At 44.5% G+C, this 13430-nt stretch overlaps 1 protein-coding gene across 3 annotated transcripts in view; it reads left to right on the plus strand.

The window, feature by feature from the left end:
• cacna1h (calcium channel, voltage-dependent, T type, alpha 1H subunit) overlaps nucleotides 1-13430 on the plus strand; it is a 312629-nt gene that overhangs the window by 211070 nt on the left and 88129 nt on the right. For all 3 annotated transcript variants that reach the window (XM_031892923.1, XM_031892925.1, XM_031892924.1), the window contains exons 8-9: nucleotides 7186-7278; nucleotides 8654-9443. In XM_031892923.1, the coding sequence (XP_031748783.1) occupies nucleotides 7186-7278; nucleotides 8654-9443 (883 nt within the window). The remainder of the gene's footprint in view (nucleotides 1-7185; nucleotides 7279-8653; nucleotides 9444-13430) is intronic.

The raw sequence follows: 13430 nt of genomic DNA on the forward strand, positions 1-13430 counted from the left end.
CCTTCTCTTTTCTTTATTTACTGCAGCTGTATCCCTGTCAGGGGGTGTGGGAGAGGAATACATTACACCCAATGCAGCAATGGCTGTTGATTAACTGAATACATTTAGAGATTCAGGAATTCTCATAGCTTAAAGGGAAACTAAAGCCTAGAAGTGCTAGAAGTGCTGCCCTATTGGCCATTTCTGATGACACATTATCAGCGCATCATCAGACTACAACCAGATTTGTTCAGAAGTCTCCAGTATTTATACAGGTATAGGACCCATTATCCAGAATGCTCGGGACCAAGGGTATTCCGGATAAGGGGTCTTTCCATAATTTGGATCTTCATACCTTAAGTCTACTAAAAAATCAATAAAACATTAATTAAACCCAGTAGGATGATTTTGCATCCAGTAAGGATTAATTATATCTTAGTTGGGATCAAGTACAGGTACTGTTTTATTATTACAGAGAAAAGGGAATCATTTAACCATGAAATAAACCCAATAGGGCTGTTCTGCCCCCAATAAGGGGTAATTATATCTTAGTTGGGATCAAGTACAGGTACTGTTTTATTATTACAGAGAAAAGGGAATCATTTAACCATTAAATAAACCCAATAGGGCTGTTCTGCCCCCAATAAGGGGTAATTATATCTTAGTTGGGATCAAGTACAGGTACTGTTTTATTATTACAGAGAAAAGGGAATCATTTAACCATTAATTAACCCCAATAGGGCTGTTCTGCCCCCAATAAGGGGTAATTATATCTTAGTTGGGATCAAGTACAGGTACTGTTTTATTATTACAGAGAAAAGGGAATCATTTAACCATGAAATAAACCCAATAGGGCTGTTCTGCCCCCAATAAGGGGTAATTATATCTTAGTTGGGATCAAGTACAGGTATTGTTTTATTATTACAGAGAAAAGGGAATCATTTAACCATTAAATAAACCCAATAGGGCTGTTCTGCCCCCAATAAGGGGTAATTATATCTTAGTTGGGATCAAGTACAGGTACTGTTTTATTATTACAGAGAAAAGGGAATCATTTAACCATGAAATAAACCCAATAGGGCTGTTCTGCCCCCAATAAGGGGTAATTATATCTTAGTTGGGATCAAGTACAGGTACTGTTTTATTTTTACAGAGAAAAAGGAAATCAGTTTTAAAAATCTGAATTATTTGATTAAAATGGAGTCTATGGGAGAAGGCATTTCCGTAATTCGGAGCTTTCTGGATATCGGGTTTCCGGATAAGGGATCCCATACCTGTATTAATTGTGGCAACAGAGCAGAGGATGTGGTTGGAGTGTGTGGGTGTGGCCACTCAGATTTGGTTTCCTGAAGGCTGTGAAGGCTTGGATTTTGTTAGGAGTGTCAGTGGCACTGCACATGCTCAGTGTTCTCTGGGGCTGCTGCTGAGATGCTAAGTTTAAAGGAGAAGGAAAGTCATTTTGGCATTTTACTGCCAATAGATTCACCCCATTAGTGCCACCTAGAACCCTATATTTATTCTGCAGAAAGCTTTACCATAACTGAGTAAACAGCCCTAGAAGCTTTCTCGGTTTGTTTAAGATTGCAGCTGCCATTTTAGCTTAGTCTTCATAGCTTCCTGCTGTATAGCTCTAGCCCTTATAGCTCAGATCACACATTCCTAAGGGTGGGGGGAGTGACTTTTATGAATTCTTTTGGGAGGGGGGAGCAGGAGAGAGGTGAGAACTGCGCATACTCCACCCCGGGAATGAAGGATTTTTCTGAAAGAAGAAGTCAGATACTGAAGAACATGTTTACAAAAAAGGAGACTAGAAATCCTGTGTTTCTTTTGATAGAGGACTCAGTGCAGTGTTTCTGTGAGTGCTTATGGCTGTATTTACATAGACCTTTCTGATAAAGCTTACTGAGTTTTTACCTTTCCTTCTCCTTTAGAGGTTGTGGGAAATCATCAAGTAGAAGTTGAGGTTCCATCGGTTACAGAAGCTAATGCTACAGGGCTGATTACTATATGTATTACTGATAAGTATTGTATTGTGACTTTTATATTGTATTAATACAGTATATTGTGAGTGGTACAGCAGCACAGAGTATGTGCTGGGAATCAGCAGAAAAGAAGATGGGGGGCTATTGGGGGCATCATCAGGGGCACAGATCTTCCCTGCTAAAGGGCTGTGGTTGCCTTGGATACAGATTCCCAAAACACAATGTACAGCATTTCTACCCTACATCTTTGTTAAGCTTTTGTTCCCCTTTAAATCTATTTGCGTTTTCAATTGAAATGACAAACTATTTGCTCATTTTTATGTTTAATAAGATGCCCCCTCTTAGCCGCTGCGGGCATACGCAGGCTGATAGGCATCTCGGGCACAGGTGGTTATATAAGTCCCACTAGCAGGCATCATTTTGTGGCTCCTCTCAGCATCTCTATTTATACAGTCGGTCTGGGAAAGGCCAAAGAGATGTGAAGAAGATAAAACGTTCCGTTCCCGGCAGTAGGAACATCTGCACATGTGGATGCTGCTCAGGTTCCCACGGAACAGAAACGCAGACAGCGCACGTCACGTGTACATGTCACATGTCTGCCGAAGGTGCCGTCTGCTTCAGTTCTAGGTCTGCACCATTTATCTGGTCGTTGTTAGACATCTTACCCTCCATGTTTTTTTTTCCGACAATTCCTAATGGGGGGACATTCCAGGCCCTCTGAGAGAGAAATAACGTAACTTCCATTTATAGACCTTACACAGTCTAATAAATCATGGCTTCTCTGTAAGTCACTAGAAGGTTGCCTATGTAGTCCCCGTTAGTTATAGGTGGCATGAAGGCCACCCCAGTATGTTGGAAGCCAAATGGGCAAATCATTGATGGTATGATGTACATTTTCTGTTTTGTGCCTGAGAATTGATTAGGCCTAGGATCTATAGAGCATTATGTACCCCGTATTTTAGATATAAGGATATTAGAAGTCACTACAGTGTTCCATGACCTTATAAAGCAGCGGCCCTCAAACTACAGCCCCCCAGGGGAATTTTCCCGGCCCCCCGCTGCGTCCTCACCCCTGACAGTGGAGAAACAGGACTCAGCGGGGAGCGGGACGCGGGGGCTGAGAGGGAGGACGGCAGACCGGGGGGGACTGGAACAGGTAAGAGTCAAACAGAGCGCCAGGGGGGGAGGGGTTGGGGGGGGGGAAGCGACCAGTTTGGGCCACAGTTTGACGACGAGTGGGTGGGGGGAAGTGGAATGCGACCAGTTTGGACCACAGTTTGCCGACGAATGGGGGGGGGGTTGCTGGTGATGGCGGTCCGGCCTCCCAACAGTCTGAGGGGCCCTTGATACGGCCCCTTTGTTCAGAAGACATGAGCAAAAAAATCCAGTAGCACACTGAAATTGCAAGCCCTGTAAAATAAGTGATTTATTTGCCCAAGTACATACAGAAAACGAGCAACGTTTCGGGCCCCTCCGGACCCTTTCTCAAGCTGAAACCCCCATGCAAGATGAGGTTCTTCCAGTTTTGCACCTGATTCCCTTATGGGTATGCTAACAGAGAGCTGAGCTCCCCAATTCTACTGCCATATAAAGAGATCTTTTATTTACATCATGGAACGCCATGGTGACTTCTAATAATCTTATATTTTACAATACAAGTTTAAGTCATGTGACACACGGTACATCACTAAGCACTCATTATAACTGATGACATCACTAAGCACCGTTTATAAGGATAGATTTTATTGGATGTTCGTGGCTGCTATTCAGATAAGTTGCTATTGCTCAGTAACATCTGCTGTATGGAACACTCTGTGGAAGTCTGTCGAGACCCCTACCAGTTTGTTTCCCTCCAGATTATTTGTGTTTGTCTTTTGTGCCTCTCCCTGGGGCATCACTGCCTAATGTGCTGCTGCCTTCAGCCTGTTGTGTAATTAGTGTGGGATCACAAATTGTGTTGGGCAAGTTTAATCAGGTTTGATTAATAAGTTCATGTTGTTTTTACAGTGTCTCTCCCATGTTTGTGATGCTGTTCCTTATTATGCCTGCCCATGATCCATACATTTCTAACTGGTGGCTTCACTTAATGCTTAATGCAATTTGGTTTGTGGTGATGAATCCCTATCCCTTTGTTTCATGCTATTACTTTACTACTGTATATAGTACACTTTAAATGTATAATGAAGTATATCCTATTGTCAGAGAGTGAGCAATTGTTAGGGAATACTTACCCCCTACTGTAAATGATAAGGATATTAGAAGTCACTGAGGGGTTCTGTGCCCATATAAAGGCACAAGGCTGCAGGCTGAGTTATACAGGGAACTCTGAGTATCACTCATGTATTATAAGGGATAATGTACCCCCTACTGTAAATGATAAGGATATTAGCAGTCACTGAGGGGTTCTGTGCCCATATAAAGGCACAAGGCTGCAGGCTGAGTTATACAGGGAACTCTGAGTATCACTCATGTATTATAAGGGATAATGTACCCCCTACTGTAAATGATAAGGATATTAGAAGTCACTGAGGGGTTCTGTGCCCATATAAAGGCACAAGGCTGCAGGCTGAGTTATACAGGGAACTCTGAGTATCACTCATGTATTATAAGGGATAATGTACCCCCTACTGTAAATGATAAGGATATTAGCAGTCACTGAGGGGTTCTGTGCCCATATAAAGGCACAAGGCTGCAGGCTGAGTTATACAGGGAACTCTGAGTATCACTCATGTAGTTTAAGGGATAATGTACCCCCTACTGTAAATGATAAGGATATTAGAAGTCACTGAGGGGTTCTGTGACCATATAAAGGCACAAGGCTGCAGGCTGAGTTATACAGGGAACTCTGAGTATCACTCATGTATTATAAGGGATCATGTACCCCCTACTGTAAATGATAAGGATATTAGCAGTCACTGAGGGGTTCTGTGACCATATAAAGGCACAAGGCTGCAGGCTGAGTTATACAGGGAACTCTGAGTATCACTCATGTATTATAAGGGATAATGTACCCCCTACTGTAAATGATAAGGATATTAGCAGTCACTGAGGGGTTCTGTGCCCATATAAAGGCACAAGGCTGCAGGCTGAGTTATACAGGGAACTCTGAGTATCACTCATGTAGTTTAAGGGATAATGTACCCCCTACTGTAAATGATAAGGATATTAGAAGTCACTGAGGGGTTCTGTGACCATATAAAGGCACAAGGCTGCAGGCTGAGTTATACAGGGAACTCTGAGTATCACTCATGTATTATAAGGGATAATGTACCCCCTACTGTAAATAAGGATATTCTCTATGTGCCTGTGTATAGGGGTGATGGGCAGTCAGTAGCAGTGAGAGGGGGTTGCCGTACAGGTGAGAGGGGGTTGCCGTACAGGTGAGAGGGATAATGTACCCCCTACTGTAAATGATAAGGATATTAGAAGTCACTGCGGGTTCTGTGCCCATATAAAGGCACAAGGCTATAGACGGTGCCTTATAACATCCTCATAACAGTGAATATATAATTTTCTATAATTACTCAGTGATAAGTCTTGTGGCACGTGACATCGTAAGTTAAGTTATATGGCTCACTTGTGTTTTAGAGTTAGAGGGAAATATTTCAGTTTTGCTGATAAGGAAAAACAAACAATTTGGAGTATTTTCAAATTCCATTGAAAAAAATGCACTAAATTAACAGGGATGAAAAAAAACTTTAGTTGCTTTAGTCATGTTTTTCAGAGAGAAATCTGCCACTGTTTTTGCACAAGATTTGTAACTGAGAATCTGAAAAACTTCCGCCTTCTCAAAGCCATCTGTTAGGGAATGCATGTGTTGTTCCACCTATGGTTTGTGCTGTGTTCGATCCAGGGGTGCGCGGGGGCTGGGGGCTCAGCTTGAAGGCCATATAAGGTGAGAGTTTGGGAGAATGGGCATTTGCCAATATGGGGCTGGCCATATTCTTTATTTCCCAGCCATGTGACCTGTGCTCTGATAAACTTCAGTCACACTTTACTGCTGCGCTGCAAGTTGGAGTGATAGCCCCTCCCTCCCAGCAGCCGATCAGCAGAACAATGGGAAGGGAGCAAGATAGCAGCTCCCAGTAGGTATCAGAATAGCACTTAATAGTAAGAAATCCAAGTCCGGCTTGGGACTCCTCCAGTTACATGGGAGTAGGAGAAACAATAGGTTAGCTGAAAGCAGTTCTAATGTGTAGCGCTGCCTCCTTCTGAAAGCTCAGACTCAGGCACACTTTACTGCTGCGCTGCAAGTTGGAGTGATATCCCCCCACTCCCAGCAGCCGATCAGCAGAACAATGGGAAGGGAGCAGTATAGCAGCTCCCAGTAGGTATCAGAATAGCACTCAATAGTAAGAAATCCAAGTCCGGCTTGGGACTCCTCCAGTTACATGGGAGTAGGAGAAACAATAGGTTAGCTGAAAGCAGTTCTAATGTGTTGCGCTGGCTCCTTCTGAAAGCTCAGACTCAGGCACACTTTACTGCTGTGCTGCAAGTTGGAGTGATACCCCCCCTCCCCCAGCAGCCGATCAGCAGAACAATGGGAAGGGAGCAGTATAGCAGCTCCCAGTAGGTATCAGAATAGCACTCAATAGTAAGAAATCCAAGTCCGGCTTGGGACTCCTCCAGTTACATGGGAGTAGGAGAAACAATAGGTTAGCTGAAAGCAGTTCTAATGTGTAGCGCTGGCTGAAAGCTCAGACTCAGGAACACTGCACTGAGATGGCGCCTACACACCAATATTACAGCTAAAAAAATACATTTGTTGGTTCAAGAATAAAATGTTAAATGGTAGAGTGAATTATTTGCTGTGTAAACAGTGTAATTTAGAAATAGAAAGTACCCCATAAAAATCATGATGGCATCCTTAACATAACATGCCAGATATTTATTTTGTGCGGGGTTCCTTTCTCTGTTTGACAAATACACCCCAAAGTATTTTTGACACATATGGTTACCAGATCTCCGAACGTTCAGAAGAAACCTATTAGGAACATATGCTGCGAGATGAAATAAGAACCGCTGCATTTTAGATGCAATCACTTGGCAATTATTGCAGCCCAGCTAATTGCATTTGCTATGCAACCTCCGATCGTGACCCGCTAACCCCGCGCTGTGTATGATTCAGCCCGATGACGGAACCTCGCCAATCCCAAGACATGTTTTTTTCTTTGATATAATCTCTGTTGACTTGGAATGACTCTGTGTTTCTTTTCTTTTGTAGGTTATAACCCTAGAAGGATGGGTTGATATCATGTACTATGTTATGGACGCACATTCTTTTTACAATTTTATATATTTTATACTACTTATAATAGTAAGTATTACATAATTACTCTGTATTTCATTTTATACAACAACCTTGGGGTACAAAATTTCTATTCAAGGCCTATTGGCATGGCCAGGGTCTTCATACATTAGCCAACCAGTGGCGTAACTATAGAGAAAGCAGGCCTTGGGTTGATGGGGAACAGGGGGCCCAGATATGGGGTTTGCCTCCTCTATTGCCTCCTTTATAGCTTTAGTGAACCTCACTGCCCACCATTCTCCTAACTGAGAGGGGCGGGGAGTTGTGACATGAGGGATGGGCGGGAATTTGGGGTGTGAGGAGTGGGCAGAACGAGGGGGGCAGGTGGGTAGTTCTTGCTCCAGGGGCCCCTCCAAAGGTTTGCTCTAGGAATGCCACTGTAGCCAACTCACTTTGAATGGCTCTGCCTCTATTCCACCTAAGCGCTACACCAGGGGTCAGGAACCTTTTTGGCTGAGAAAGCCATAAACACCACATATTTTAAAATGTAATTCAGTGAGAGCCATACAATATGTTTGGCCGCGGATGCTGCGGGGCAAGGTAGGGTGGCCGAATGCAATGCAGAGGAGGGCATGGCCTGCGCTCGGCCGATAGAAGATGTGTTCTAAGGCTTAGAACACGTCTTCTATCCACTGAGCGCAGGGGCAAGGTAGGTTGGGTCCCAAGGATGCCGGATGCAGAGGAGGGCGTGGCCTGCGCTCGGCGGATTGAAGACATGTTCTAATGCTTAGAACACATCTTCTATCCACTGAGTGCAAGGGCAAGGTAGGGTGGGTCCCAAGGATGCCAGATGCGATGCAGAGGAGGGCGTGGCCTGCGCTTGGCGGATAGAAGACGTGTTCTAAGGCTTAGAACACGTCTTCTATCTGCCGAGCGCAGGGGCAAGGTAGGGTGGGTGCCAAGGATGCTGAATGCGGATGCGGAGGAGGGCGTGGCCTGCTCTCAGAGGATAGAAGATGTATTCTAAGGCTTAGAACACGTCTTCTATCCGCCAAGTGCAGGCCACGCCCCCCGTTATTTTTTTTATTAAAGATTTGGCAGCGAGCCAAATGCAGCCATCAAAAGAGCCACATCTGGCTCCCGAGCCATAGGTTCCCTACCCCTGCCCTATGCTGTTTTATCCCAATAGTTGCCAGCCCCCAGAACACACAATATCACTATTCTAAACCCATCATTAACAGATCTAAATATTTACATCATTTAGAATTAATCGACAACTGTTAATTTTCCCACTGTACAACAGTTGCTTCTGTTTACGGTTTGGGACTCACAGCAGGAGTAAGTTGTTTGCAGCAGAATATACATTTCCTATTGTGCCTTTTTGTTCTGTTATTCCGGGGTTCCTTCCTAATAGGGTTTTTTTTGTCTGGGTTGGTTCCCCTAGGTGGGTTCTTTCTTCATGATAAACTTGTGCCTGGTTGTGATAGCAACACAGTTTTCTGAAACAAAGCAGCGAGAGAACCAGCTAATGCAGGAGCAACGGGCTCGTTACCTCTCCAACGACAGCACAATCGCCAGCTTCTCGGAGCCAGGGAGCTGCTATGAGGAGCTGCTCAAATACATCTGCCACATCTTCAGGAAGGTTAAGCGAAGGACGTTAAGACTTTATAATAACTGGCAGAATAAGAGGAGGAAAAAAGTTCAGCCCAACAGCAACACGAACAGTCAGGGGCGTCACCGCAAGTGCAAGCGGCGTATCACCTCCATTCATCACTTAATACACCACCACCATCATCACCACCACCATCATTACCACATCAGCAATGGGAGTCCCCGGGGTCCCAGGTCTAGTCCGGAGATCTGTGATGTGGAGATGAAAATCATGAAGCCAAAGAATCAACTAAGGCTTCCTCCAGCATCCCCCAGCCTCCAAAGCATGTCCCCCAACAGTGAGGCCGTCCACAGTATCTACCACGCGGACTGCCACTTAGAGGCGCCTCAGCGGAAATCGAGCAAGTCTTCCAATGCCTCGTCAAACATAAAACTGAATGCTGGGTTGAATCACAGTAACATGAACTATCCCACCATCATGCCCTCCCAAGCCAACAAAACCAGCCCCGCAACACTACCCAAAGGAAAAAGGAATGGCAGCAATGCAGTCAGCTTGCTAAGCAGCCCAGTCAGTATGAAGGCAGATTCGTTTGGGAAGACCAACCACCTAGTCGGAGAGCATGGTAAGTGATGAGTTGTACATCGTTTTATATTTTATACACAGGGCGGGTCCTGGCAGATTTTGGGCCCAGCTACTTCTGATGACAACGTAGTTTGTGAATATCCTACCATCATAGGGAGTAGGTCCAGGTTAGGTGGCGCCAACTGAGCCCTGGCCTATAGCATAAATAAGGGGGACAATTTTATGCCCCTCATGGTTGACCCCCTTTAATATCCCAGTCAGATACATAAAGATATTGCATAAAGGGGAACTCCACCCAAACACAACTTCAGCTTTTTGAAAAGTAAACATAATTTGCAATATACATCAATTAAAAAATATGAAGCTTTTTCATGATAATATGGTTTGGAACAGTTCCCTAAGCCCCACCCCCTGGCTCTCCTGCTGATCCGGCTGGCTACTTTGAGATCAAGTAAAATGTAACAGTAGTCGACTGTCCTCAGCCTGCCTTCAGCCTGCATCCTCCCAGTCCCACAATTCCCTGCACACGTTATATAAATAAGGAAATAATGTCCCAGTGCAGTGCATTGTGGGTTATGTAGTTCCTGCATGCTGTCTGTAAGCTGTGGAGAAGTTGGTAAAATTTTTAACATCAATGTTTTAGTCCCTCCTCCCCTGCCAGGATTTCAAATGATGCAGAAAGAGAAGAACTGTTTTGCAGCTGGATTTCAGCATATAAAAATGGTATTTATTCCTACTTTTTGAAGGAACAGATTACAGAGATAGGTATATTAGGGGTTTCTGTGTGTGGGGCTCTTTAACAAGTTTTAGTTTGGAAGCCGGAGTTTCCCTTTAAAGGTCCCCATACACAGGCCGATAGAAGCTGCCGATATTGGTCCCTTGGACCGACTCGGCAGCTTATCGGCCCGTGTAGGGGCAGAAACGATCGGACTGGCCGACCGATATCTGGCCTGAAATTGGCCAGATACCGGTCGGCCAGGTTAGAAAATGCCGTTGGATCGGGGACCACATCGGCTCGTTGATGCGGTCCCCGAACCGACTGCCCCATTGCCGCTAGCAGAATTCGATCGTTTGGCCCCAGGGCCAAATGATCGAATTCACCGACATGCCTCCCCGATATCACCACCCGTAGGTGGGGATATCGGGTGAAGATCCGCTCGCTTGGCGACATCGCCAAGCGAGCGGATCTGCCCGTGTATGGCCACCTTAAGGACAGATGGAAACGCTGTAACCATTTTAATCTTGGCGAAGCTTTTATTGTCTTTTTGGCTGTCTTGCCTTAACCTTCTTGATAACCCCCATCTGTATAAGGTGTCACTTAGTGACCTGGGAGGCATGTCCTGGCATTATTGGTGCCATGGTCAGCTGAAACCATTGGTTGTACTAAGCGGTATAAGGGTATAGTTGCCCTTTAATGTATGTAGTTGTACTTGAATTTCCAAATGTTATCACTAAAATGCACCTTTCAGTCCCTTCCCATGTCGTCATGTTGGCAAGAGCTCCTCTCCTAGAGCCCACACCCCATTTATGTTGATTTACACCTGTTTTCTTTAGATTTTTGGCCAGTGGGAAAGAACATAAGCCCCGCATGTGATGGTTTAACGCACACGTTATTAAGCACGAGGGCCAAATTCTGCTTCCTGACTTGGCTGCCTCTGATCTGGCTTACATAATAATAGCTGAAAGTAATAATCACAGCTCTGAATCAGTCATTACTCTGCACCTCGGCAAAGTGGAATCAAATCACGAGCAATGGGTTCATAGCATGGGAACATAAACACTTAAGTATAATTGCATACATTTGCGCTACATAAATAGCTGCGTGGTGATCTGAAGAGAAACGGCTCCATTAAAGAGAGTCTAATGTCTGATATTCAGCTCGGGAGAGAATGCGGCCTCTCCGGTTTCTCAGAGGCCTGACTGTACTGGCTGCGTTGTGCGGCTGCTAGCCATCGGATTTCTTGTTCAGTATATACATCGAGGGAAAGGTGCCGTTATGGCGGAACAAATCCGCAAAATTGTAGTCGATCTGTTATGGATCTTTTAGCTCAAATAGTCTTTGGATTTCTTTTTCCTTCCAATGTTTTTGGGTTGAGATTTTTCTCCCATAATGCACATGTTTCTCACCTTTCCTGGTAGGTGCAATCAACGCACTGATGTAGTCACAGCCTGTTTGTAAATGTCCTACATTAACATCAGATAGTAGAGAGCGTGAAATGCGTTGAGATGGACATTAGGTAGGGTTTACTTGGACTTCATGGAAATGTTTTTGTTTTTTTTACCCCAGCTATTAATTAGGGATGCCGAATCCAAGCTTTTTTTTTTTTTCTTAAGGATTTGGTTTTGATCGAATCCATGGTCCTGGCCAAACAGAATCCTAATTAGCCTAATTAGGATTCTGATTACCGTAGGTTCGGAATTCGGCAGAATCCGTCAGGGTGGGTTCACGGGTTCAGCCAAATATTTCAGTTTTCATGAAATGTTTGCCAATATTACACTTAGGGCCATATTTACCCTATGGGCTCTCAAGGACCTGTGCCTAGAACGACAGCTTTAGGGGAGCAGCCCTTGGTGCCTATATGGGGAATAAAAAATTTTCTCCCAGACTGGCCAGAAGTGACATAATACGCACATGAATGACATCACTTCCGTACATGCACATTACGTCACTCCCGTACTGCACATACGCCAATAGGGTGCATAGAGCGGCACTCAAGTAAAATACAGCACTCATTAGGCTGATGCCACACGTGGCGTTTTTACGCTGCGTATTTTCTAATTCTCTCGGCGGCTGAAAAACGCCTGATATCATCATCCATAGAAATAACTTGAAAAGATGCGAAGCAAACCACACAATGCGGAAATACGCTAGAAAACGCCTTAGCACAGATTTTTCAAGCGTTGGCCGAAATACGCCAGTATTTGCACAGCAAGCTATTCCTATGTATACACAAAGGCAGCTGCCAGACCTAGCGGAAATAAGCTGCGTTTTTTCCTATTTCGCACTATTAGCACCATGGGAAATGGGATTTGCTTATGTCACCAGTACTAGGCTAACGCCATAGTCAGGGGCTGTGTGGCTTGTGCGGCGTTTTTAGGCTGAGAAAAAACTCAGCGTAAAAACGCCACGCGTGGCATAAGCCTTACACTATATTTATATTTATTGTATTATATAGGGATGCACCGAATCCACTACTTTCGGATTTGGCCGAATCCTTCATAAAAGATTTGCCTGAATACTGAACCAAATCCCAGGCAGATATGATTCACTTTGGAGGCTTCTCCTGCATCAGTTGGGCCTCTGGCCCAGGTGCACTCACAAGCTGACCATAGCTCCCATCATAACATAGTACTAAGCTGACCATAGCTCCCATCATGCCCTTGGTAATATGCTGGAGTCATTTGTATAGACATCTGCCCCCTTCAAGAAATGTGTATTAAAAAAGAAATATCTACTGTATTTGCAGAGCTGGTTCTTGAGCAAAAAAAAAAATAGCAAAATTTAGCAAGTTGCAAAATGAATCCTCAAGAAATATCACCGTGCGTTCAGCAATCCTCTGCTTTCCAGTATTTATATAGGGAACCGGCCTCAGGGGACGACACCTTTAAACCGGTTCTTTTGACAGCACATATGTGAGGATAAAAGCTGCCACTGACGCTCTAATTGGCACGTGTATGTGTGGAGCAGTCAAATTAAAGGTTGGCGGTGCACTGTCAGCAACACGAGCGGCCGTGTCTTCCCTTGATTAGAATGACATTTTCTTTCAGTAAGCATTAAGTCGTTTTTCGGTGGAGTTCCCCTTTAAAGGAATATTAAAGAGATACAATCATTATTCAATAGTGACTGGAGATAAAATGGTAACAAAACATATGTTTTATATAAGTAGGTACATGTGTACGGGTAAATCAGCCCCATGACTGCACATTTTCTATGGCTCTTCCTACCTACCTGCTCACCATAGAGGTAGGGGTGGGAAATCCCATTAGGGTCAAAAGCTTCCCCCCAACCCTTTGCCATGGGAGGCAG

This window comes from Xenopus tropicalis, chromosome 9 (genome assembly GCF_000004195.4).
Source record: "Xenopus tropicalis strain Nigerian chromosome 9, UCB_Xtro_10.0, whole genome shotgun sequence".
NCBI lineage: Eukaryota > Metazoa > Chordata > Amphibia > Anura > Pipidae > Xenopus > Xenopus tropicalis.